Genomic DNA, 25,030 nt, shown 5'->3' with positions numbered 1-25,030 from the left:
GCAGACTAGTTTGATTCTGGAGACTGTGCTCTTAACCATACACTCTGTTAGACAAACCCGTTAAGAGAAAGAATAGGAAAGAGAAGGGAACATGCCAAGGATGGATCTGAGGAGCTTAGACCTCGGAGAAGGAAGAGGGCCTGGAGACATAATCAGGGGAAGCAGCAGACCTAGGAGAATATAATAACATTGATGGCAAGAGAGTGGTTTCAAGTGGAAAAGAGTGGTCAAATAGCGTGTAAAATAATACGAAATGAGAAAAGGAATAAAATGGGGGTAAGGGAGAGATCATAGAGTAATACCTAAGAGAAAAAAGTGTTAGCTAGCATTTCTCAGTTTCTGTTGGGAATCTGTACTTTTAGTAAAATTGAAGGAAGGCTGGGCGAGGTGGCTCACGCCTGTAATCCCAGCACTTTGGGAGGCCGAGGTGGGCGGATCACCTGAGGTCAGGAGTTCGAGACAAGCCTGGCCAACATGGCGAAACGAGTCTCTACTAAAAAAACACAAAATTAGCAGGTATGGTGGCACGCACCTGTAATCCCAGCTACTCGGGAGGCTGAGGCAGGAGAATCGCTTGAACCAGGAGGTGAAGGTTGCCGTGAGCCGAGTGCCACTGCACTCCAGCCTGGGTGACAGAGCAAGACTCTGTCTCAAAAAAAAAAAAAGGGAAAATGAAATAACCCTTGTTTTGCCTTCATGGGTCAAGGGATGGGCTGGGCTAGAGTTCTAGGTTTGGGAGGATGTATTCTAAGCCCTTATCTAGCCAGATAAATTGAGGGAAGATCCGTTTGGCTCTGGAAAGGGAAAAGTCTTTCCCTTTGAGACTGTGACCTTTCCCTGCTTCCTATTTCTCTGCCAGGTGCTTACATGTTGCAGAAACTAATTGAAGAGACAGACAGGTTTGTAGTGTTCACAGAAGAGGAATCAGGCATGAGTGACCAGTTGTGTGGCATTGCTGCCTGCCAGACGGATGACATATACAACCGAAACTGCCTTATTGAACTGGTTAACTGTCAGGTACCTTCTCTTTACAAGTTACCTCAACATCAGGCTAGATCATGATCATATTGTTCACCTTCTCCCACCTCTAAGTATGAATGGGTAAATAGAGTTCCAAAAAATTTGTCCTTCTCATAGGTATCATAGATAATCACTTCTATGTCCAGATGCCAGTAAAATTTCCTCAGTAAGCCAGAATTAGATCTAGCTGCAGTGGTTGATACAATGTGCTCACTAATCTTCTCATCTTCCTTGGTAGCTTAACTCTGCTTCTATCTCTGGCACAGATGGTTCTTCGTGGAGCAGAGACAGAAGGCTGTGTCATTGTGTCAGCTGCCAAAGCCCAACTGCTGCAGTGCCAGCACCATCCAGCCTGGTATGGTGATACATTGAAGCAAAAGACATCCTGGACTTGCCTCTTGGATGGCATGCAGTACTTTGCCACCACTGAGAGCAGCCCCACGGAGCAGGATGGCCGACAGCTCTGGTTAGAGGTTAGTGAGTGGATTTGTGAAGGCCCATTATATTCCTGGTTTTCCATAGAGTTTCTAATGGCTGGAGTATTCTTGACAGTAACCTACTGTTACTAGCTTAGCAGAATAATGAGGCTGATAACACCTTGAATGTGGGCAGTCTCTGGTCTGGAAGCGTATAGTACTGTTTTTTTTTTTTCCTCATGGTGTTCTATTTCATTGCAAAAGAAATTCTCATTTCCCAGAACTAGTATAAAATGGACTGGAACTTTTTTACTCTTTAAGATTGCTGATCCCTATTAATGTTCACACTAATCAGCAGGCAGCCAAGAAAACAGGCAGTGACTCAGAATTTTCGATAAGTTCACTATCTGCCCATTCTCTGTCCTCTCATGAAAATGACTGACTGGTTATTTCAGCAAGGCAGTGAGGTTGAATGAAAGACTGTCTAGGAGTCAGGTTATGTGAGTTCTAATGATAGCTTTCCCATGATAGTAGCCATGAGCTCTTGGACAAGTCACCTTTAATTGTGAAATGGAATTGATACTTCACCCTCACAAGATTGTTGAAAGGATCCCATAATAAGGTGCTTTGAAAATATAAATCTTTATTCAGGTGGAAAGTACTCTTTTTTTTTTTTAAAGTCAGTATGTATGGGGAGGTCTTAAGTGTGTGGCAAGATAATGTGGTTTTGTTTGTTTTTTGAGACAGAGTCTTGCTCTGTAGCCCAGGCTGGAGTGCAGTGGCATGAGCTCGGCTCACTGCAACCTCTGCCTCCCGGGTTCAAGCCATTTTCCTGCCTCAGCCTCCTGAGTAGCTGGGATTACAGGCACGCCCCACCATGACCCCCTAATTTTTGTATCTTTAGTGGAGACGGGGTTTCACCATGTTGGCCAGGCTGGTCTTGAGCTCCTGACCTCTTGATCCGCCCGCCTCGGCCTCCCAAAGTGTTGGGATTACAGGCTTATGCCCCACCCAGCCAAGATAATGTTTTTGTTAGATGGTGAGATTGTGAGCAGTTGGCAGAAATAAGGGAAGGAGCTTGTCTTTGCATTGCATGGTTGTTAATTTGCTTTTCAGCTTCTTGGTAAAACTGAACCAGATTATATTTTACCCTGTAACTTCTAAGATATAATATCATCAGAATTATTGGAGAGTCTATTGGTTATGAGATATGCCTAGTCAATATTGTGCATTATTACTTAACAGGTGTTAAGTGCCCACATTGTCTTGGGCATGGTACACCCCCAAATGAGTTACAGGATCTAGCTGTGTCTGATAAGGACCACAGTGATAAATCCATTTGCAATTCTTAGTGGGGATAAAAGGGTCCCTCTTCTCACCTCCCTGGCTGATGCTTCTTATATCAAGGACCTTAGGGCTTAGTCCAGGCAACCTCAAGTGTAATAAGAGGTAATGAGCATTTAGATCAGATGTCAGGCTGGGCGCGGTGGCTCACGCCTATAATCCCAGCACTTTGGGAGGCCGAGGCAAGTGGATCACGAGGTTAGGAGTTCAAGAGTACCCTGGCCAAGATGGTGAAACCCCGTCTCTACTAAAAATACAAAAATTAGCCGGGCGTGGTGGTGGGCGCCTGTAATTCCAGCTACTCGGGAGGCTGAGGCAGAGAATTGCTTGAACCCAAGAGGTGGAGGTTGCAGTGAGCTGATATCGCACCACTGCACTCCAGCCTGGGCAACAGAGCAAGACTCCGTCTCAAAAAAAATAAAAATAAAAAGATCAGATGTCAAGCCAAGTAAGGGACTGGTTGTTGGTAGTACAAGAAGTCATGCTGATATATAAGAGCTGTGGTTCATTCAAGCAAGCAGTGCTGTTTATCAGTAGTCTTAGGAGGTAAGCACAGGTGTTAACTACCCATGCAGAAGTAGAATGGATGAGCTGTTGGATCTTTCTGGCATTTTCTGCACCTCTGCTGCTTTTAGGCATGCCTTCTTTTGCATGTGAACTCTTGCCCCCTGCCCCCCACCCCCCTCAGGCTGTGATACTAGCGTTAGAGTGGAACGTCTTTGGTTTAGGTACGAGGGACTTTGGCCTTTCCTATATTTTTTTGAGGCTTGATAGATCCACCATCTGCTGTGGTCTTCCCATCTCACTCATTCTGTTATTCACTCTGACTTCAGCTTGGCAGAGTGAATAAAAATAATTCAATTCCCTTCCCCCATGGCAACATTGTCAGAGTGGTTATCTATCTGAAGATAGAAAACAACAAGAACACAAATGGAACAAATAACAAAATGGGTGGGAAAGTAATTTTTTTTTAATGAGATATTTTGCCCAAGACATGATTAGATTTGAACCTTGCTCATTGTTTTTCTGGCTCGAGACCTGCGGGCCTGGCAAAGTGTGCATGTAATGCAGTTGGGTTGGAGAATTTGGGTGAACTGGGGCAAGAGAATGAGACAAGTACGTCCTCTATCCTGGGAGATGGTTCAAGCTATTCCATGCAGTGGAGGTCTAGATAGTAAGTGTAACTACTTGAAATATGGAGATCTGTCACCCAGTTGTCCAGGACAAGCCACTGTTTCCCCAGGAGCTAAAGTTGCCTGCATCTCTGTCTTCAGGTGAAGAATATCGAGGAGCACCGGCAGCGTAGTTTGGACTCTGTGCAGGAGCTGATGGAGAGTGGGCAGGCAGTGGGCGGCATGGTTACCACAACCACAGGTCAGCCCTCCCCCTCCTCTGCATCAAATAATTAGGAACAGATGTGCATCCCAAAGGGACCTCATTTCCCTTCCTATTCTTAACGTCAATGTATGCAGTAGTAGGACCATTTTGTGCTAGGCTAGGTTGAAAGCGGTGTTTCTGGAGTTTCCGAGACATAGCTGGGAGGCTCTCACATTACCTTTATTGAGAATGTCTTTTTCTTATCTCTTTCCCACCTCTTCCCAGATTGGAACCAGCCAGCTGAGGCACAACAAGCCCAGCAAGTCCAGCGGATCATTTCGCGTTGCAGCTGCCGAATGTACTATATTAGTTACAGCCATGACATTGATCCTGAACTAGCAACTCAGATTAAGCCACCTGAAGTTCTTGAGAACCAGGAAAAGGAAGATCTCCTAAAGAAGCAGGAAGGTATTCAGGGCTTGAAAGGCTTTTAGGAGAGGACTAGGGAAATTAGTAAAGTAGTTATTTCCTTGGTGATTCTGAGACAGTAGAGTTATTAAAAGTCCACTGTGCACTGGCATTAATGTTTCACTTTGCTCTGTTTTTTGTAAGTTCTGCTATGAGAAAATAACCTCTATTCTTAGAGGGAGCTGGGATGAATGGGCATTCTTTATGATTCTGAAATAAACATGTTTCTACCCATGAGCACCTCTCACCCTTTCTGTGGGGTTGACTAGTAGGGTGGTTCCAAATGTGGGTAAAGAGATGGAGTAGATATTTAGGTAGAAACTTGAGCCTTTTATTTAGCTGCTAACAATTATCTAGGGGCTGTGGATACCTTCACCCTTATCCACCATGAGCTGGAAATTTCCACCAACCCAGCTCAGTATGCCATGATCCTGGACATTGTCAACAACTTGCTGCTCCACGTAGAACCTAAGCGGAAGGTGAGCATGGGCCCTTGTAGAATGCTGGTTAGCCTCACAGGAACACCCAGACTTTGTGCTTTATTTGGGCTTCTGTAAGAAAAGCCATGCTTCACACTGAAAAAGGGCCTTGTGGTTGATACATTCTCTTAGTCAGCAGTGACCATTGAAATTCCACTTATTTAGGAAAGGCCTGAATGTCTCTCAGACTGTAGGGCTTGTTTGCCTGATTGTTTTCTCCTAGTTATTTCTCTACTCAGTCACCTGGACACCTAAAAACATTTATTATTCCCTGCTTCCACCTCCATCCCCATCCTGTTGGGCCTGACTTATTGTGAAATCTACATTGCCAAATTTTCTGCATTGACCTACTACTGTTGCTATTAACAGTGACAGATAAAAGTTAGCTTTCTAGAAGAGACCCCCCCATTTCTTTCTCCTTTCTTTATTTCACTTTACTACAAGACTTTTACTACAAGACTTGTCTACTTAAAAATTGTATTCATTTCCCTTTCCATTCCTTTAGGAGCATAGTGAGAAGAAGCAACGGGTCAGGTTCCAGCTTGAGATCTCTAGCAATCCAGAGGAGCAACGCAGCAGCATACTGCATTTGCAGGAGGCTGTGCGGCAGCATGTGGCCCAAATACGACAGCTTGAGAAGCAGATGTATTCTATCATGAAGGTAGTCACTGCAGATAGATAGTTCGAGGACCAGGAAGTCTCCTAGAACAAGGGTTATCTCTCAGTTTCTATCCTGGTTCCCTAGTCTTTGCAGGATGACAGTAAGAATGAGAATCTGCTTGACCTGAACCAGAAGCTTCAGTTGCAGTTAAACCAGGAGAAGGCCAACCTGCAGCTGGAAAGTGAAGAACTGAATATCCTCATCAGGTGCCCCAGCATTCTTTCCTTGCCCTTTTCCAGTGCCCCAGCTATAGGCAGTTCTCTTTCTTGAGGTCTAGTGTGCATTATCAAAGGCTGATGTAGGAGTAGGTTCAGGCAGCTCTTCCTGAATAAGAAAATGGGTAGTTGGGAAGGATCACTTTTCTTTTTTTTTTTAGAGACAAGGTGGTCTCACTACGTTGACCAGGCTGGTCTGGAACTCCTGGGCTCAAGCAGTCCTTCTGTCTTGGCCTCCCAAAGTGCTGGGATTACAGGCATGAGCTGGGATTACCACACCCAGCTGAAAGATCACTGTGGTCGCCTTGATACTATGCGTCTGAACTGAAAAGATCTTTTTTTTTTTTTAATGAACCTGACATAGATATATGAAAATATCTTGAAGTTGATCAGCATACAATTGCAGATAAAATCGTAGGAGTTATTAGTGGGAAGACACTACTTTATCAAGAAGCTATAGAGCTGAAAGTTGGGATTTGTGCTTCTATGACCTAGAATGTCAGCAGCAATAAATTCAGTAAAAAAAATTTAGGGACTGGCTAACCCAGAATAGGTTAATTTCTGAGTTTACCTCCTGCATCATTCTAGAGCATTCTATCCCACCCCCTACCCATGTGCTATTTCCCTTACTGGCTTTGGCTCCCCTGTCCACTTATAGGTGTTTTAAGGATTTCCAACTGCAGCGGGCTAACAAGATGGAGCTGCGAAAGCAGCAAGAAGATGTGAGTGTGGTCCGTCGCACTGAGTTTTACTTTGCTCAGGCACGGTGGCGCCTGACAGAGGAAGATGGACAGCTGGGAATTGCTGAATTAGAACTGCAGAGGTTCCTCTACAGCAAGGTATCTGGGGTATATGGTCACACAAAGGCAGCTGTATTGAGAAACATTGACCTAGCTTAGGAGTCTAACTCATAAAAGAGAAATAAAAAGGGGCTAATTATTATATGATTATTAATGATAGTATGATTGGAAACATGAGCAGAGCTTCCTTTGACACATCTGTTTATAATGAATGATACACATACAGCTCTGATGCCATAGGGGAAAGTAACAATGAACAAATAAATAAAATATTTTTCAAAAAAATGATACAGGCCATGTGTGGTGGTTCATGCCTGTAATCCTATAACTCTGGGAGGCTAAGGTGGGAGGATTGCTTGAAGTCAAGAGTTCAACAAAAATTTTAAAAATTAGCTGGGCATTGTGGTGCATACCTGTGGTCCCAGCTACTTGGTAGGCTGAGGCAGGAGGATTGCTTGAGCCCTGGAGTTCGAGTCTGCAGTGAGCTGTGATCACACCACTGCACTCCAGCCTGGGCAACAGAGTGAGACCCTGTCTCTGAAAAAGAAAATAAATAATTAAAAACATATATGATAGGCCGGGCATGGTGGCTCACACTTATAATCCCAGCACTCTGGAAGGCCGAGGCAGGTGCATCACCTGAGGTCAGGAGTTGAAGACCAGCCAACACGGTGAAACCCCATCTCTACTAATAATACAAAAATTAGCCAGGCGTGGTGGTGCACCCCTGTGGTCTCAGCTACTCGGGAGGCTGAAGCAGGAGAATCGTTTGAACCTGGGAGGTGGATGTTGCAGTGAGCCAAGATCGTGCCACTGCACTTCAGCCTGGTGACAGAGTGAGACTCTATCTAAAAATAAAACGAAAGTCAGTTGGGTGTGGTGGTGTGCATCTGTAATCCCAGCTACTCAGGAGGCTAAAGCAGGAGAATCGCTTGAACCCAGGAGATGGATGTTGCAGTGAGCCAAGATTGTGCCACTGCACTTCAGCCTGGGCAACAGAGTGAGACCCTATCTCAAAAAAAATAAAATAGAATAAGATACAGATACAGATGAGTTTGATCAAATACTTCTCTTGTTGAGTAAGAAGATGATCCCTAGAAGTATGGTCCAGAGGCAAATAATCTTTCATGTCCAGCTTGGAATAGAATATTCTAATACTGACATTCAGCTTTTCTGCCATTGATGTAAAGAAGGCAGTATTATTTATTACTTTCTCCTACAAGGGGCATTTGGAAATGAATTAGAACATTTTTTAATGTCACAATGGCTAGATAGTACTATCAGCATTTAGTGTCCTGGACAATAGTGCCCATGAGACACACTGGATTAAAGAGTTTTGACTGTATGAGTTTGAAGGAGATATCAAAGTTGGGATTAGGCATATGTAGAGCCTGAAAACAAACTGGATACATAGCAATTGTCTAGTAGACTTCTGAGAAAGGTTTATTATAATAGATGGGGCAAAACTGTCTTTATAGGTGAATAAATCTGATGACACAGCAGAACATCTTCTGGAGTTGGGCTGGTTTACTATGAACAACCTCCTCCCCAATGCTGTCTATAAGGCAAGTCTTTTTTCCCCATTCCTAGTCCATTTGCATATTTTTAGCACAGGGCATTTATAACGGCCGTTCAATATAAATCCACTATGGAAAACAATGTGGTGATCTGAGAGGGTGAAAGCTTGCCCAGCTTAGCAGTACCATTGCTTCTCCTCTCATTCTGCAGAGGATTTGGGGGTTGCTTTATGGCAGGAAGGACATTGGGTTGGGCTGTTGTTTACTCTCTATCCTACAGGTAGTACTGCGGCCCCAGAGCTCCTGCCAGTCTGGGCGACAGCTAGCTCTCCGCCTCTTCAGCAAAGTTCGGCCCCCTGTTGGGGGTATCTCTGTTAAGGAGCATTTTGAGGTTAGTAAGCAGTCCCTTGGGGACCTGGGAACAAAGGACATTCAAAAGCCAGCTGTGTGTTACACGATATTAGGAGTAGGTAAACTGATCATGGTGTCTGAGCTTAATTACTTCTTGAATCTTTCTCCTTTTTAGGTAAATGTGGTGCCTCTCACCATCCAGCTGACACACCAGTTCTTCCATAGAATGATGGGCTTTTTCTTTCCTGGCCGAAGTGTGGAAGATGATGAAGTTGGTGATGAAGAGGATAAGTCCAAACTGGTGACTACTGGTGAGAACTTTTATGGTGGAGCCCCAAAAGAATAGGGTAGCAGCCCCAAGGACAGCTGAGACTTCAGAATGAGGATGGATGACAGCTGGTGCACTTGCTTTTTCATAGGAATACCAGTGGTGAAGCCTCGGCAGCTGATTGCAACAGATGATGCAGTACCACTGGGCCCTGGGAAGGGTGTGGCACAGGGTTTGACTCGGAGTTCTGGGGTCAGAAGGTCATTTCGCAAATCTCCAGAGGTACCAAACATGCCCCTGATGATAGAAAAATGGGAGAGTCCTGAGGTCCTGTTTGGTGTGATTTGGGATTTCTTCGGTTTCCTCTGAGTCCATTCTAGGGATAAAAGAAGAGGGAGATGTTTGGGGTCCTGAGTTTCTTCTGATGGATTCAGGGCTCATACTCCTTGCCTGCCTTTCTTAGCACCCTGTGGATGACATTGACAAGATGAAAGAGCGAGCTGCCATGAACAACTCCTTCATCTACATAAAGATTCCACAGGTTCCACTGTGTGTCAGCTACAAGGTCTGCACCTTTCAAGTACTTTGTAGAACAGGGTGGGCAGGGAACCAGATAAGATCAGAGATTCTAGACAGGGAGACAGCTAGGTTGTTTGTGACACTGAGCTGTGGGTGATATATCTGCTGTTCCCTCTGCTACCCTCAAGAGTCAGCACCATTACGAGACTGAGATTAAGGGGAAACCAGTATATATAGGTTACTATTGTACGCCTTGTGCTCAAGTGACTGGCTTGGACTCAAAATGGCAGCTGATGTATTTCCCACCCCTCTTTTTTTCTTTCCCCTCCCCCTCCTCTTACAGGGTGAGAAGAACAGTGTGGACTGGGGTGACCTTAACCTGGTGCTGCCCTGTCTGGAGTACCACAACAACACATGGACATGGCTAGACTTTGCCATGGCTGTCAAAAGGGACAGCCGCAAAGCCCTGGTTGCCCAGGTATCCCGCCAGGGCTCATGGCTGTTTGGTTAACGGGGCTGGCAGGCAGATCCTCTTTTGGGGAGCCTTTCGTTTTAGAATCCATGAATAAATATCCTTGGGAAAGGGCAGGTGCATGTGGTGAGTGACTTCTATGCCTGCCCTCTCCATGACCTCACTCAGATTATTAAATTCAATGTTTATTGAGTGTTTCATATATCACCATTGATTTTAGGGAACTGAGAGCTAACACAACCTAAAGTTTAGAAGGAGTTATCATTAGACTGTAAGCTTCTTGAAAGCAGAGACCATTGTATGTGAATTGCCCCATTGTGCCTTGGATGTGTTTAATAAATCTTTATTGTCTTGGTTCATTTTGATTTATTCTGCCTGCCCACTAATATTTACCTTTTCCTTTACTCCTCTCCAATCTGCCAGGTGATCAAAGAGAAGCTAAGACTGAAGCCTGCAACAGGCTCTGAGGTCCGGGGAAAGCTAGAAACTAAATCGGATCTGAACATGCAACAGCAGGAAGAGGAGGAGAAAGCCCGGCTCCTCATTGGTTTAAGTGTGGGCGACAAGAACCCTGGCAAGAAGTCCATCTTTGGCAGGCGCAAATGATTTGGCGATTCGAGTGGCTACAGTACAGGATCTGACTCTGGCTCAGGCTCCAGGGACTTGTGGGTGGGAGGGGCTTCCCTTTATCCACCAGGATTTGTGGGTGTCAGAGCCCCTAGGCATTGCTGTTCACCACCTGCCCTGTTCACTGCAGGGCATGGTGGACAGTAATGCTGAGTTCCATCTCACGCTGATCAGGTTCAGGGCCAGAGAGACAACAAGAGAGCAAGACCCAGGGAACGGGCCCAGGGCAGGACCCTATTCCTTGGGGTCAAGTGAAAGGGTAGGGGGATAGTCCTGATCAAGTGTGATAAATTTTTATAAACATATATAAATATATATATATTATATATATTTCTAAGTGTAACTGTCCTCCCTCTGTGCCAGGAAACGGGAGGGGGCTGATCCTCTGATCCTCACTCCACTGCCATGTATGAAAGAGGTATTGGTGTTCTGAGCGGCGATCAACCCCTCCCCAGTCTCTGTGCTAAGTTCACTTGGGAGGATGGCAGTAGGAGCCAGGGCTGGCCATGGGTCCCCTACCCTTCCCCCTAGGATATGCCCTGGAAAATGGCAAAATGATTTAAAGAGAAAAAAAAAGATATTTTAAATTTGATGCTCATTTTTTGTGTGTGTGTTGAGTGCCTGCATTCAATCTGTATCCCTTCCTCATCAACCCAAGACATCCTGCAGCTGCCACTCTGAGGGTGGCCCCTTCTTCTCTGCCCTGAAGCTGTATTACAGAAATTTCTAGTCCTAGTGTGACTCTGGCCCCATGCTGATGGGTTTCTGCACACTGGAAGAGGCGGGGCTCGTGCCATGCAGCATCAGGGAGAGGAATTGCTTATGTAACTGGGACAGCAGATTTAGCAGAGAGAGGAGGCAGAGGCTGGGGATGGGAGCAGTAAGCTGTCGGCAGGGGCAAAACACCCGGGTGGCTGTTTCTCACAAGGTAGGCTGTGGGGCTCTGACAGCCTACTGAGGGGAGGAGAGGGAGACATGGGCTTGAGGCCTGGGGGGCTTGAGGCCTGGGAAGTTCCTGGTTAGGAGCATGGCAGTGATTACCCAATGTGGGGGTGGGGCAGGGAGGCTGTACTATGAAAGCATCACAGCCCAATACTGAGGTGCAGGCTGTATTATTAATGTATCATGGTGAAAATGTCCAACAATTATTTTCCTAGAGGATTTGAATTGTGTCCAGGAAATCCAGGGCTTAGCACAAAGCAAGGGTAATGGGAATTTTGCCTCATGCTCAAAAATGTACCTCTAAGGGTTGAGACTTAAGGGGAGGGAGTGCCTAGTACGATGGGTGGAACCTGCTATGCCTCAGGAGCAGAAAGTTTAGAGTGGCTCCCTTGGTTCTCAGCAGGGTGGCAACATCCGGGGCCCCTGGGCCCGAGGCTGGAAGAGCCTCTGGTCAGATGTGGGAACCATCAGGTCAGATCTGGAAGAACTCTGGGAACTACGGGGGCATCACTATCTGCACCGGGAGTCCCTAAAGCCAGCCCCACTACTGAAGTCTCTGCCAGAGTGGCCAGTGCCTCAGTTCATCAACCTCTTTCTACCAGAGTTTCCCATTAGGCCCATTAGGGGGCAGCAGCAGCTGAAGGTAAGTCAGTGGAATCCCTGAGTCGGGTCTCAGTCTTTGGGAGAAGTTGGAAATGACCAGTCTCAACTGGCCTGTTTTCCATTTCTCTGTACAGATTTTAGGCCTTGTGGCTAAAGGCTCCTTTGGAACTGTCCTCAAGGTGCTAGATTGCACCCAGAAAGCTATATTTGCAGTGAAGGTAGGGGCTTAGGTACCACATTATTCTCTAGTCTCTGTTTCCAGTCTTGATTCCAGAGAGGTTGGGAGGAGTAAACAATTCAATAGCACTATCCTCTATGAGTCATCACTACTCTCCTTTTATAGGTGGTGCCCAAGGTAAAGGTCCTACAGAGGGACACTGTGAGGCAGTGCAAAGAGGAGGTTAGCATCCAGGTATGCACAGAGTCCTGGAAAGGATTGTGGGAAGAGCTAGGCCACAGGTAGGGAAAGTACCTTTCTTGACCACCACCTTTTCCTGGTTCTGCCTCCTCCATCTGCTTCAGCCTAGTTTGACACTAAAGTAGGTCCTGGGAAAAGTATCTATCAGCTCTCAACACAGTTTTCTCATGTCCTACCAGGGAAATCTCTTAAGCATGTCCCAGTGTATTCCTTAGTATTTGCTGGTGCTAGGATTACCAGATAGTTCCAATTATTGAGTTCCTCTGAACTGAGAGATGAGGCAGCAGTTCCCCCTCTGCGCATCTGAGTAAAACCTGAGTTCTCGGCTGCCTTTATTCTCAATGACCATGTTCCTCCCTAACTTCCTGTTTGCTTTGTCCCTAGCGACAGATCAACCATCCCTTTGTACACAGCTTGGGGGACAGCTGGCAGGGAAAACGGCACCTTTTCATTAGTGAGTGACTGGACTCTCTCCTCATCCCCCAGGGTCCTTGTGCTATATCCCCACCTGAGATTATCTCTCTGGCTTGTTCTGCCTTTGCTCTGTCCCCCTTCTCATGGCACCTCTCTGTCCCAAAGGGAGGGGGAACAGCAAGTGGTATCATTTTGGGCAGGAGGCCTACAATGCCTTGAGCCCAGGCATTGCAGCTCCCAAACATTGCCTAGACTTCTGGCAATGTATGTAGCTTCACACTGGCTTTGCAGTGTGTAGCTACTGCAGCACAGATCTGTACTCCCTTTGGTCGGCTGTTGGCTGCTTTCCTGAGGCTTCCATCCGTCTCTTTGCTGCCGAGTTGGTCCTGGTACTGTGTAAGTGAAACAGTGGTAAAGGAAATGGGGAGGGAAGATTTAAGTTGGGAAGGAGAGTAAAGAATTAATATAAATAATGGAGGTCAAAGAATAGGAGAGGGATGGGATGAGGGCTACTAGGGAAACTGGAAAGGACAGAAAAGCTGCAGCACGCCCCATACTTGTTATCCACAGGTTATCTCCATGACTTGGGCATCATGCATCGAGATGTGAAGGTAGAGTTAAGTGCTTTTTTCCCTTTGTCTGAGAAAGAGTCTCAATAAGAAGTCCCAACAAGTCCAAGAAGTTAGGGAGCAGAGAACTGTAGACATTGGGGCCCCCATGGGTGCCAAGGATTTGGGCAAGGGCTCTCTGAGTATAGATTTGAGTGCTGAGTAGGGCATAACCTTCAGCTGGGGTGTATACATGATGAAAGAGAGTTGAAAGGAAGAGGAAGAATTACTTCTCACCTGTGATCTTTCAGATGGAGAATATTCTTCTAGATGAACGAGGTAAGTATTTTTCCTTCCCTAGCCCCAGGATGAGAGGTACTTTGGGAATAAATCATGGCTGACGAGGGGTGGAACAGTGGTGCGGTTGCCTTACCTTCTTTATAGGCCATCTGAAACTGACAGACTTTGGTCTGTCCCGCCACCTGCCCCAGGGAGCTCGAGCCTACACTATCTGTGGCACTCTTCAGTACATGGGTGAGAGAGGTTAAAGCTGATGGGTAAGCATTGGGCAGGAGGATAGCTAAAGGATGTCAGTGATGAGTGTCTTTGAAATCTGTAGCCCCAGAGGTCCTAAGTGGAGGACCTTACAACCATGCCGCTGATTGGTGGTCCCTGGGTGTCTTGCTTTTCTCTCTGGCAACGGGAAAGGTGAGAGAATACTAGTAGTTTTGGGCAGAGAAGAGCTTTGCCTGTGGGGGGAAGAAGGAAGACCTTAGGAAATCTTGTCTTATTCCTACTAAGGAAGGAACCCCTACCCCCATCCCCACTCCCTACCTCTTAACTCAGTTTCCAGTGGCTGCAGAGAGAGATCATGTGGCCATGTTGGCAAGTGTGACCCACAGTGACTCTGAGATCCCAGCTTCTCTTAACCAGGGCCTCTCACTCCTGCTCCATGAGGTAAGGATGAGCACTGCTTTCCTTCTTGGCTACCAAACCATTCATGCTCTCCTGCCTTCATTAAAGTGATGTTTCCTCATTCCTCTCATTAATTTTTTTTGGGGGGGCTCCAACTTTTACTTAACTACCTAACTACTTGCCATCTAAGCTGTACTGAGTCTCATTCCTAAGTTCCTGGTCCCCCAAATCTCCTCCCCATCTAGAACAGAGAGGTCCCTTCTGAGAGAGTGGAGCACTGTACACTCATCTGAAAACTCACAAGTACAGCTCCTTATTCCCACCTTTGCCCCAAATTAGCCTCTATTTCTCCCTCTTTTACAAATCATCTACTCTTCAGGGTTCTTATTCCTACCCTCCACAGCTCCACGAACTTCTTTCTTCTTTTCCATCCTTTCCGTTCAGGCCTTTCCTGTCCTAGTCATCATCCTTCATGCTCTATTTTCCTTCAGCTCTTATGCCAGAACCCCCTCCATCGTCTACGTTATCTGCATCACTTCCAGGTCCACCCTTTCTTTCGGGGTGTGGCCTTTGACCCAGAGCTCCTACAGAAGCAGCCAGTGAACTTTGTCACGGAGACACAAGCTACGCAGCCCAGTTCAGCAGAGACCATGCCCTTCGACGACTTTGACTGTGATCTGGAGTCCTTCCTGCTCTACCCTATCCCTGCTTGAGCCTCTCTACTGTAAATTGGGGCCTGGTTGGGAGCCTGAAGATCTCCATCACTGCCCACTCAGTATGACCACCTTGATAATCCAGTTTATTTTTATTTTGTAGCCTCACCGTTCTGTTCTCCTAGGCTTTAGACCAGAGTTCCAACCTTGGACATTCTGCTACTGGCAGCCACAGCTGGCCCTATTCCTTCCCTATCATACAACCTACCTCTCAATTCAACATCTCAGATCAGGGTGGTGACCTTTTCCTTTTCTTTACTTCTCCAGTGCTCTTACCCTCAGGCTCTCAGCCAGGGCTGCTTCCACTTGTTTCCTTTCTTGAGCAATAATAATACTTCATGGGTTCCCAGGGTGCTATTGATGTGTTTAATAGGCTTGTCAGAAGCAATATGAATTTTTATTTTTATTTTTATTTTTTTTTTTTGAGACAGAGTCTCACTCTGTTGCCCAGGCTGGAGTGCAGTGGCACAATCTCAGCTCACTGCAACCTCCGCCTCCCGGGTTCAAGTGATTTTCATGCCTCAGTCTCCTGAGTAGCTGGGATTACAGGTGCACACCATTATGCCCAGCTAATTTTTGTATTTTTTAGTAGAGACAGGGCTTCACCATGTTGGCCAGCCTGGTCTCAAACTCCTGACCTCAAGTGATCGGCCTGCCTCGGCCTCCCAAAGTGCTGGAATTATAGGTGTGAACCACTGCACCAGGCCCCCCCACTTTTTTTTTTTTTTTGAGATAGGGTCTCACTCTTGTCACCAAGGTTGGAGTGCAGTGGCACGATCTCAGCTCACTGCAACCTTCACAGGCATGAGCCTCCACACCCAGCCTGTGAATTTTTCAAAAGTCTTAAAAGCTGGCATTTCAACCCCTACATAATACAGCTAAAAAATATAGTCTGGGAGCTTGAGGCCAGTCTGCAATAAATCTAATTTTTAAAAATTGAAAAGTGAATAAAATAATCTAGTGAGGAAGAAAATAGAAACTGAAACATGGGTAGGTTAAATGTCCTCTCTAGGTCTCTAATTGGAACAGTTATCCAAAATAAAACTTCTTTGAAAAGCATAGGATTGGGCCGGGCGCGGTGGCTCACGCCTGTAATCCCAGCACTTTGGGAGGCCAAGGCGGGCGGATCACAAGGTCAGGAGATCGAGACCACGGTGAAACCCCGTCTCTACTAAAAATACAAAAAATTAGCTGGGCGCGGTTGTGGGCGCCTGTTGTCCCAGCTACTCGGGAGGCTGAGGCAGGAGAATGGCGTGAACCCGGGAGGCGGAGCTTGCAGTGAGCCGAGATCGCGCCACTGCACTCCAGCCTGGGTGACAGAGCGAGACTCCGTCTCAAAAAAAAAAAAAAAAAAAAAAAAAAAAAAAAGAAAAGCATAGGATTATTAAACGGATAATTTATCCTAGTCAGCCCATGATTCAGTTTCTGATGGGCAAACCAAGAGATTAAGAGGCATGCATCAACCTTAAGATATAAAGTTATTTGGGAGGCCAAGGTGGGCAGATCAGTTGAGGTCAAGAGTTTGAGACCAGTGTGGCCAACATGGTGAAACCTTGTCTCTACTAAAAAATACAAAAATTAGCTGGGCGTGGTGCTGCACATCTGTAGTCCCAGCTACTTGGAAGGCTGAGGCAGGAGAATTGCTTGAACCCTGGAGACCAAGGTTGCAGTGAGCTGAGATTGTGCCATTGCACTCCTGGGCGACAGAGGTAGACTGTCTCAAAAGAAAAAGAAAAGATTTAAGGTTAGAGACATATCTCAATAACCTTTTCCTTTAGTAAGGAAAATCATCTGGACCTTAATATACAGTTTGGGCCTTTATGACTTCTTTTCATTTTTCTTTATTCACAATTTTCATTTTTGTCCTGAGACTTGAGGGTAAGTAAGTTTTAATCTAGACCATATTATTCAGTTATATCTAATCTCTCTAGACAAAAGACAGTCTGGAGAGTACTCTGTAGTTCTGTTCTGTCTCTAGATTAAACCAGATTTCCCTATGCATAGCTGGCATTTTATTGGCCTCTGCAGAATTGCTTTTTCTGGATTGGACTTTGGTAATCCATATGAAAATCTCTATGAAATTTAATTGCTGGCCAGGTGTGGTGGCTCACACCTGTAATCCCAGCACTTTGGGAGGCCGAGGTAGGCGGATCACCTGAGGTCAGGAGTTCGAGACCAGCCTGGGCAACATGGTGAAACCCTCTCTACCAAAAAAATACAAAAATTAGCCGGTCATGGTGGCGCACGTGGTAGTCCCAGCTACTCAGGAGGCTGAGGGGGAAGAATTGCTTGAACCCAGGAGGTGGAGGTTGCAATGAGTAAAGATCGTGCCACTGCATCCAGCCTGAGCAACAGAGTGAGATCCTGTCTCAGGAAAAAAAATAAATTTAATTGCTGTGGATACTGTAAAGGGTGTTTATCATAACAGTTCATAATGTTCTATTTAAGAATGCATGGGAGAAATTTTCTCTGGACCCAGTTTTCCTAATTGCTGTTTGGTTTTTACCTTAAGGACACTAAATATTCAACTGATTGTATTTTTCTGTTTATACTGATAGTAGACCATTTAGAGCCCAATTTGTGGCCTACCTTCAGCAAGTGTTTATGTATTTTGTATGCTAGTCATGTTCTTGGTTCTGTCCTCCTTTTCTACTTTTCTTTTCCTTATTCTCATTTTTCTAAGTTTTAATCCTTTTATATTACTATAATATCTACATCTTTGTAAGCCTTCTTGTAATAAGGTTGGGATATAAATAAATAAATAAGACAATGTATCCTTTATCCTTTTATCTCATTTGTTTCTCTTTAGACACTTTTATTACTTTTTTAAAGTTGTGATGACCAGAACTACACACTGGATAAAAACTGAATACTAAAAATAGGAATTAATGGTTTCCAAAATAGTTGTTAAGAGCATTCGATTGGAATTTGGGAAATCTGATGCCTGGATCCACCAATAACTATCCCATCGTCTTTTTTTTTTTTTTTTTTGGTGGGGATGGAGTCTTGCTCTGTTGCCCAGGTTGGAGTGCAGTGGCGCGATCTCGGCTCACTGTAGCCTCTGCCTCCTGGGTTCCAACAATTCTCCTGCCCCAGCCTCCTGGTAGCTGGGATTACAGGTGGATGCCATCACACCCGGCTAATTTTTGTGTTCTGAGACGGGGTTTCGCCATGTTGGCGAGGCTGGTGTGGAACTCCTGACCTCAGATGATCCACCCGCCTTGGCCTCCCAAAGTGCTGGGATTACAGGCGTGAGCCACGACGCCCAGGCTCTCATCGTCTTTAATAAGTCATTTTAACCTCTCTGGATCTTAGTTTCCTGGTATGTAAAATAACCACTGGTTCTTAATTGTGGGGTATGGGTTCAGATTTCTGTGATGCTGAAATTTATTTATTTATATAAATAAGATGATATAAATAAATGATATGAATAAATTATTCATATCATTTCTTTTCTTTTCTTTCCCCTTCCCCTTTCCTTTTCCTTTTCTTTAAGAGATGGAATTTCGCCATGTAGCCCAGGCTGGTCTTGAACTCCTGGGCTCTAGTGATCCGCCTGCCTTGGCCTCTCAAAGTGCTAGGATTATAGGCATGAGCCATTGTGCCTGGCCTGTGATGCTTTTTTTTTTTTTTTTTTTTTTTGAGATTGAGTTTTGCTCTTGTCACCCAGACTGGAGTGCAATGCTGCAATCTCAGCACACTGTAACCTCCACCTCCCGGGCTCAAGTGATTCTTCTGCCTCAGCCTCCCAAGTAGCTGGGATTATAGGCGCCCGCCACCACGCCCAGCTAATTTTTGTATTTTTAGTAGAGATGGGGTGTCACCATGTTGACTAGGCTGGTCTCAAACTCCTGACCTCAGGTGATCCACCCGTCTTGGCCTCCCAAAGTGCTGGGATTACAGGCCTGAGCCACTGCTCGCAGCCCTGTGATGCTTTTTCAAAGGACAGATGCAGAGGATTTTATAATACTGTGTTAATTAATATTCAGGTCACCCAACATATGGCTTTTGTGGTCACAGCAGCACAATTGGTTAAGGTCCTTAAGAAATGGTTAACATAATGTCACTAGGGTTTAAGGTCCTTAAGAAATGGTTAACATAATGTCACTAGGGTTTAAGGTCCTTAAGAAATGGTTAACATAATGTCACTAGGGTTTAAGGTCCTTAAGAAATGGTTAACATAATGTCACTAGGGTCTCTTTCCTAGGTCATATTAGTTTAGAGACCATAATCACATGAATGTAGTTTGAATTATTTCTTACCAAATGGGAACATTTTCAACATACTCTCTTCAGTAGTCTATTACAGCAGTGATTCTCAGGATGCAGTGGAGGGGGTGACAGAAAAATCAAGGTTTTGGCTGGGCATTGTGGCTCACACCTGTAATCCCAGCACTTTGGGAGGTCGAGGTGGGAGGATCACTTCAGGACTTCCAGGACAGCTTGGGCAACACAGTGAGACCTCGTCTGTATAAAAATATAAAAAAAATAACCAGGTGTCATGATGGTCCTGTAGTACCCAGCTACTCAGGAGGCTGAGATGGGAGGATTGCTCGAGCTCAGAAGCTCCAGGTTATGATCATAACCTGAAGCTATGATTTGGCCACTGCACTGCAGTCTGGGTGACAGAGTGAGAAAGAAAAAGAAAAGAAAGAAAAGAAGAGGGCCAGGCGCAGTGGCTCACCCCTGTAATCCCAGCACTTTGGGAGGCCAAGGCAGGTGGATCATGAGGTCAAGAGATTGAGACCACCCTGGCCAATATGGTAAAACCCCGTCCCTACTAAAAATACAAAAAATTAGCCAGGCGTGGTGGTGGGCACCTGTAGTCCCAGCTACGTGGGAGGCTGAGGCAGGAGAATCACTTGAACCTGGGAGGCAGAGATTGCAGTGAGCCGAGATTGCGCCAGCGCACTCCAGCCTGGCAACAGAGGGAGACTCTGTCTCAAAAAAAAAACAAGAAAAAAGGCCAGGCACAGTGGCCCAGACCTATAATCCTAGCACTTTGGGAAGCCAAGGTGAGTGGATCACGAGGTCAAGAGATCGAGACCATCCTGACCAACATGGAGAAACCCCGTCACTACTAAAAATACAAAATTAGCTGGGCGTGATGGCTCATGCCTGTAATCCCAGCTATTCGGGAGGCTGAGGCAGGAGAACTGCTTGAACCTGGGAGGTGAAGGTTGCAGTGAGCCAAGATTGCGCCATTGTACTCCAGCCTGGCCAACAAGAGTGAAACTCCTTAAAAAAGAACGAAAAGGTTCAGAAAGTATAATTTTATAATTTGAAAAAGCACTGACTCTTTCATCCAGTTCTGATGTGATTATCTCTGGAAGGAATTCTCTCTTCCTCTTCCCTCCACCTCCATTCAGAGTCACTGACTTATACCTTTTACTTATTCACATGAAATTGACTTAATTTTAATATATACACCTATATACCCACAAAAATTAAAAATTAAAATTAAAAAAAAAATTCCCAGCCTGGCGCAGTGGCTCACGTCTGTAAATCCTAGCACTTTGGTAGGCCAAGGCGGGTGGATCACGAGGTCAACAAATCAAGACCAGCCTGCCAACACAATGAATCGCTTGAACCTGGGAGGCAGAGGCTGCAGTGAGCCGAGACCACGCCATTGCACTCCAGCAGCCTGGGTGATAGTGAGACCCCATCTCAAAAAAAAAATAATTCCCTTAGGCCTGGTGCAGTGGTTCATGCGTGTAATCCTAGCACTTTGGGAGGCTAAGGTGGGTGGATCACTTGAGGCCAAGAGTTCGAGACCAGCCTGGCCAACATGGTGAAACCCTGTCTCTATTACAAATACAAAAATTAGGCCAGGCGCGGTGGTTTACGCCTGTAATCCCAGCACTTTGGGAGGCCGAGGTGGGCGGATCACAAGGTCAGGAGATCGAGACCATCCTGGCTAACATGATGAAACCCCGTCTCTACTAAAAACTACAGAAAAATTAGCGAGGCGTGGTGGCAGGCGCCTGTAGTCCCAGCTTCTTGGGAGGCTGAGGCAGGAGAATGGTGTGAACCCGGGAGGTGGAGCTTGCAGTGAGCCGAGATGGCGCCACTGCACTCCAGCCTGGGCGATAAAGCAAGACTGTCTCAAGAAAAAAAAAACACACGCACACAAAAATTAGCTGGGCATGGTGGTGTGTGCCTGTAATCCCAGTACTCAGAAGGCTAAGGCTCAAGAGTAGCTTGGGTCCAGGAGGCAGAGGTTGAAGTGAGCCAAGATTGTGCCACTGCACTCCAGCCTGAGTGACAGAGTGAGACCGTCTCAAAAAAAAAAAATTTTTTTTTTCATTTTTTTAAGTGTACAATCTGAAATGATCTTTTAAATTTATATGCTCTGATTTTGTTTTTTTTTTAATCTAAACGAAACCAGGACCAGGTGCAGTGGCTCATGCCTATAATCACACCACTTTGGGAGGCTGAGGAGGGTTACTTGAGCCCAGGAGGTCGAGGCTACAGTGATCAGCTACCTATAATGAGCTTTGGGCAGCGGCAGTATCATAGCCAATAAGGTTTATCTGAGGCACAATTATTACTGATTATTGCTAATTGAAACAGTGAGTTATGATCATGCCACGGTACTCCACAGAGACCTTGCTTCAAAAAAAAGAGGTCAGGCATGGTGGCCCATGCCTTTAATCCCAGCACTTTGGGAGGCTGAGGCAGGTGGATTACTTGAGGTCAGGAGTTCAAGACCAGCCTGGCCAACGTGGTAAAACCCTGTTTCTACTAAAGAAATACAAAAGCCAGGTGTGGTGGCACGTGCATTTAATCCCAGCCTGGGTGACAGAGCGAGGCGAGACTGTCTCAAAAAAAAGAAATCCGATAGCCTTCACTTGTAATAATGGATATTTAATTCTATATTTCATATTATCTTTTGTAAGAATTTAAGATTAGTCAACACCAATCCTATACTCTTCTAGAAAAGTATCTTTGTAGGCCGGGTGCGGTGGCTCAAGTCTGTAATCCCAGCACTCTGGGAGGCCGAGACGGGCGGATCACGAGGTCAGGAGATCGAGACCATCCTGGCTAACATGGTGAAACCCTGTCTCTACTAAAAAATACAAAAAAAAAAAAAAAAAAAAAAAAAAAAAAACTAGCCGGGTGAGGTGGCGGGCGCCTGTAGTCCCAGCTACTCGGGAGGCTGAGGCAGGAGAATGGCCTGAACCCGGGAGGTGGAGCTTGCAGTGAGCCGAGATCCGGCTACTACACTCCAGCCTGGGCGACACTCCATCTCAAAAAAAAAAAAAAAAAAGTAAAGTATCTTTGTAGCTGTACTCATTATTTCTTACCTCTAACCTAAGTTACTTTATCACATATTAATCTGTTCATTTGTGCATTTGCTCATTGATGTAATAAATTAGTAATCTCAATTTGCTGGTTATTTGTTTGATAGAGTCTTCAATGTAGAAATCTTGTCAAAACTTTTTAAAAAAAAATTAAATAGGCCAGGTCAGTGTGGCTCACGTCTGTAATCCCAGCACTTTCAGAGGCCAAGGCAAGCAGGCAGCTTGAACTCAGGAGTTGAAGACCAGCCTGGGCAACATGGTGAAACCCTGTCTCTACCAAGAACAAAAAATTAGCCGGGCATGGTAGTGTGCACCTATGGTCTCAGCTACTCAAGAGGCTGAGGTGGGAGGATCGCTTAAGCCTGGGAGGCAGAGGTTTCAGTGAACCAAGATTAGCCAAACCACTGTGCCCAGCCCACCTAAGTAATTTTTAATTTGCTAGTATCCACATTCAAAAAGTAAAATGAGGGACCAGGTAGAGTGGCTCATGCCTGTAATCCCAGCACTTTGGGAGGCTGAGGCGGGTGGATCTCCTGAGCTCAGGAATTCAAGACTAGCTTGGCTAACATGGTGAAACCCCGTCTCTACTAAAAATACAAAAATCAGCCAGGCATGGTGGCACACGCCTGTAATCCCAACTCCTTGGGAGGCTGAGGCAAGAGGATCACTTGAGGCCGGGCGCGGTGGCTCAAGCCTGTAATCCCAGCACTTTGGGAGGCCGAGACAGGCGGATCACGAGGTCAGGAGATCGAGACCATCCTGGCTAACACGGTGAAGCCCCCGTCTCTACTAAAAAATACAAAAAAAAAAAAAAACAAAACTAGCCGGCGAGGTGGCGGGCGCCTGTAGTCCCAGCTACTTGGGAGGCTGAGGCAGGAGAATGGCGTGAACCTGGGAGGCGGAACTTGCAGCGAGCTGAGATCCGGCCACTGCACTCCAGCCTGGGCCACAGAGCAAGACTCCATCTCAAAAAAAAAAAAAAAAAAAAAGATCGCTTGAGCCTAGGAGGCGGAGGTTGCAGGTTGCAGGGAGGTGAGATCATGCCACTGCACTCCAGCCTGGGCAACTGCGCCAGACCATGTTTCAAAAAAAAAAAAAAAAAAAAATTAGATTAAAAAAAAAAGTTTAAAAAGGCTGGGTGGGGTGGTTCATGACTGTACTCCCAAACACTTTCGGAGGCTGAGATGGGAGGATCACTGGAGCCTAGGAATTCAATACCAGCCTGGGCAATATGGCAAGAGATTGTCTTTATAAAAAATTAGCCAGGTGTGGTGGCACATATCCGTAGTCGCAGCTACTCAGGAGGCTGAGGCAGGAGGATTGCTTGAGCCTAGGAGTTCAAGGCTGCAGTGAGCCATGATAGCACCACTGCACTCCTGCCTGGGTGATAAAGCAAGACCCTGTCTCAAAAAAAAAAAAAAAAAAAAAAAAAAAATTAATGTATTTTATTTAACCCAATATTCCTAAAATATTTCAACATATAAACAGTATTTAAAAGATACATTCCTTTTTTTTTTTTTTTTTTTTTTTGACAGTGTCTTGCTTTGCCGCCCAGGCTGGAGTGCAGTGGGATGATCATAGCTCATAGCAGCCTTGAACTAGGTTCAAGCGATCCTCCCAAGCTGGGATTATAGGTGTGTGCCACCACCCCTGGTTTACAAAAAATATTTTTTTTTGAGATGGAGTGTAGCTCTGTCACCCAGGATGGAGTGTAGTGGTGCCATCTCAGTTCACTGCAACCTCCGCCTCCCAGGTTCAAGTGATTCTCCCTGCCTCAGCCTCCCGAGTAGCTGGGATTACAGGCGTGTGCCACCACACCAGGCTTATTTTTGTATTTTTCGTAGAAATGGGGTTTCGCTGTGTTGGGCAGGCTGGTCTCCAACTCCTGACCTCAGGTGAACCACCTGCCTTGGCCTCCCAAAGTGTGGGATTATAGGCGTGAGCCACCGCACCCGGTCTAAATTTTTTTTTTTTTTTTTTTTTTTGTAGACATAGGTCTCACTATATTGCTTAAGCAGGTCTCGAACTCCTGGGTTTAAAGGATCCCCCTGCCTCTGCCTCCTCCGTGCGGGGATTACAGGCAGGAGCCATGGCACCTGGTGCTATTTTGCATTCTTTTTTTCATACGAAGTGTTTGAAATCCAGTTTGTACAGTGTTTTACATTTATAGCACATTCCCACTGGGACTAGTCACATTTGAGGTGCTCAAAAGCCACTATGGCTAGGGCTAATGTATTGGACAACACAGTGCTAGGGAGCCCGTCCTGAGGACGCTGCAGTTTATAACATCATAGTTCCTACTCTTTGGACTGCTGCTTTCCCCCAATGTATTAAGACTTGCAGAGTGTAAATAGGGCGCCGTGAGTGTGCAAAGGAACACACCTTCGCAAACGGCTCACTCTGAATACTTACTTTTCGGCTGTCCTACCTTCAATAGGCTTCCCGTGCACAAGCAGAAGGCAGGAGCTGGCGGGGCGGGGAGGAAGGGCGGCTCTGCCATTTAACTATCTGTGCGATGCTGAGCAAATTACACACGGTCTCACTGACTCAGCTCCTTCCTGTTTCAAATGGGTATTATAGTATTTCTCACTACGTAGGTCCTTATGCGGATTAAATGAGCTACTACACGCCATTCGGCACAGCGCCAGGCACACACTCAATGTTCAATACATGTAGGCGGTAAGCCCAGTAAACTGGTAG

The 25,030-nt window shown here is 45.8% G+C and overlaps 2 protein-coding genes across 18 annotated transcripts in view; both read left to right on the top strand.

Annotated features, from left to right (window-relative positions):
* BLTP2 (bridge-like lipid transfer protein family member 2) overlaps window positions 1-10,789 on the top strand; it is a 33,597-nt gene extending 22,808 nt beyond the window's left edge. For 3 of the 4 annotated variants that reach the window (XM_005583234.4, XM_005583233.4, XM_005583235.5), the window contains exons 25-39: window positions 860-1,017; window positions 1,287-1,493; window positions 4,055-4,154; window positions 4,383-4,565; window positions 4,923-5,044; window positions 5,550-5,705; window positions 5,790-5,911; window positions 6,579-6,759; window positions 8,199-8,285; window positions 8,518-8,628; window positions 8,764-8,899; window positions 9,008-9,138; window positions 9,320-9,421; window positions 9,719-9,853; window positions 10,271-10,789. In XM_005583234.4, the coding sequence (XP_005583291.1) occupies window positions 860-1,017; window positions 1,287-1,493; window positions 4,055-4,154; window positions 4,383-4,565; window positions 4,923-5,044; window positions 5,550-5,705; window positions 5,790-5,911; window positions 6,579-6,759; window positions 8,199-8,285; window positions 8,518-8,628; window positions 8,764-8,899; window positions 9,008-9,138; window positions 9,320-9,421; window positions 9,719-9,853; window positions 10,271-10,453 (2,114 nt within the window). In that variant the 3' untranslated portion in view covers window positions 10,454-10,789. Of the gene's footprint in view, window positions 1-859; window positions 1,018-1,286; window positions 1,494-4,054; window positions 4,155-4,382; window positions 4,566-4,922; window positions 5,045-5,549; window positions 5,706-5,789; window positions 5,912-6,578; window positions 6,760-8,198; window positions 8,290-8,517; window positions 8,629-8,763; window positions 8,900-9,007; window positions 9,139-9,319; window positions 9,422-9,718; window positions 9,854-10,270 lie in introns of all 4 variants that reach the window. The other variant, XM_065532306.2, reaches the window with a different exon arrangement.
* Window positions 10,790-11,318: 529 nt separating this feature from the next.
* RSKR (ribosomal protein S6 kinase related) lies at window positions 11,319-17,808 on the top strand. Of its 14 annotated transcripts, none has more exons than XM_015438052.3 (12): window positions 11,319-11,402; window positions 11,820-12,059; window positions 12,154-12,237; window positions 12,363-12,431; window positions 12,822-12,891; window positions 13,143-13,247; window positions 13,422-13,462; window positions 13,711-13,738; window positions 13,844-13,933; window positions 14,019-14,107; window positions 14,246-14,356; window positions 14,806-17,808. In XM_015438052.3, exons 1-12 carry the CDS (start codon window positions 11,346-11,348, stop codon window positions 15,025-15,027), a joined length of 1,206 nt encoding a protein of 401 aa, XP_015293538.2. In that variant the 5' UTR covers window positions 11,319-11,345; the 3' UTR covers window positions 15,028-17,808. The 14 variants fall into 14 exon arrangements, 10 of the variants coding, with proteins under 10 accessions (XP_015293538.2, XP_015293537.2, XP_015293539.2 ...); XM_015438051.3 differs by having other exon boundaries at window positions 11,817-12,059; XM_015438053.4 differs by having other exon boundaries at window positions 11,817-12,059; window positions 14,857-15,377.
* Window positions 17,809-25,030: the final 7,222 nt, after the last annotated feature.

Source organism: Macaca fascicularis, chromosome 16, assembly GCF_037993035.2.
Source record: "Macaca fascicularis isolate 582-1 chromosome 16, T2T-MFA8v1.1".
NCBI classification, from domain to species: Eukaryota; Metazoa; Chordata; class Mammalia; order Primates; family Cercopithecidae; genus Macaca; species Macaca fascicularis.
Note: the sequence above shows the minus strand (reverse complement) of the source record. Positions and strands in the feature narration are given on the sequence as shown.

What these genes read in the sequence shown, in the direction of transcription:
- RSKR (XM_015438051.3), top strand. Translation starts at nt 11,346, where the DNA reads ATGGGAGCAGTAAGCTGTCGGCAGGGGCAAAACACCCGGGTGGCTGTT. An exon ending in AAGAGGAGGTTAGCATCCAG is followed by an intron (nt 12,432 to 12,821) that starts GTATGCACAGAG and finishes CTTTGTCCCTAG; the next exon opens with CGACAGATCAACCATCCCTT. An exon ending in TCATGCATCGAGATGTGAAG is followed by an intron (nt 13,463 to 13,710) that starts GTAGAGTTAAGT and finishes GTGATCTTTCAG; the next exon opens with ATGGAGAATATTCTTCTAGA.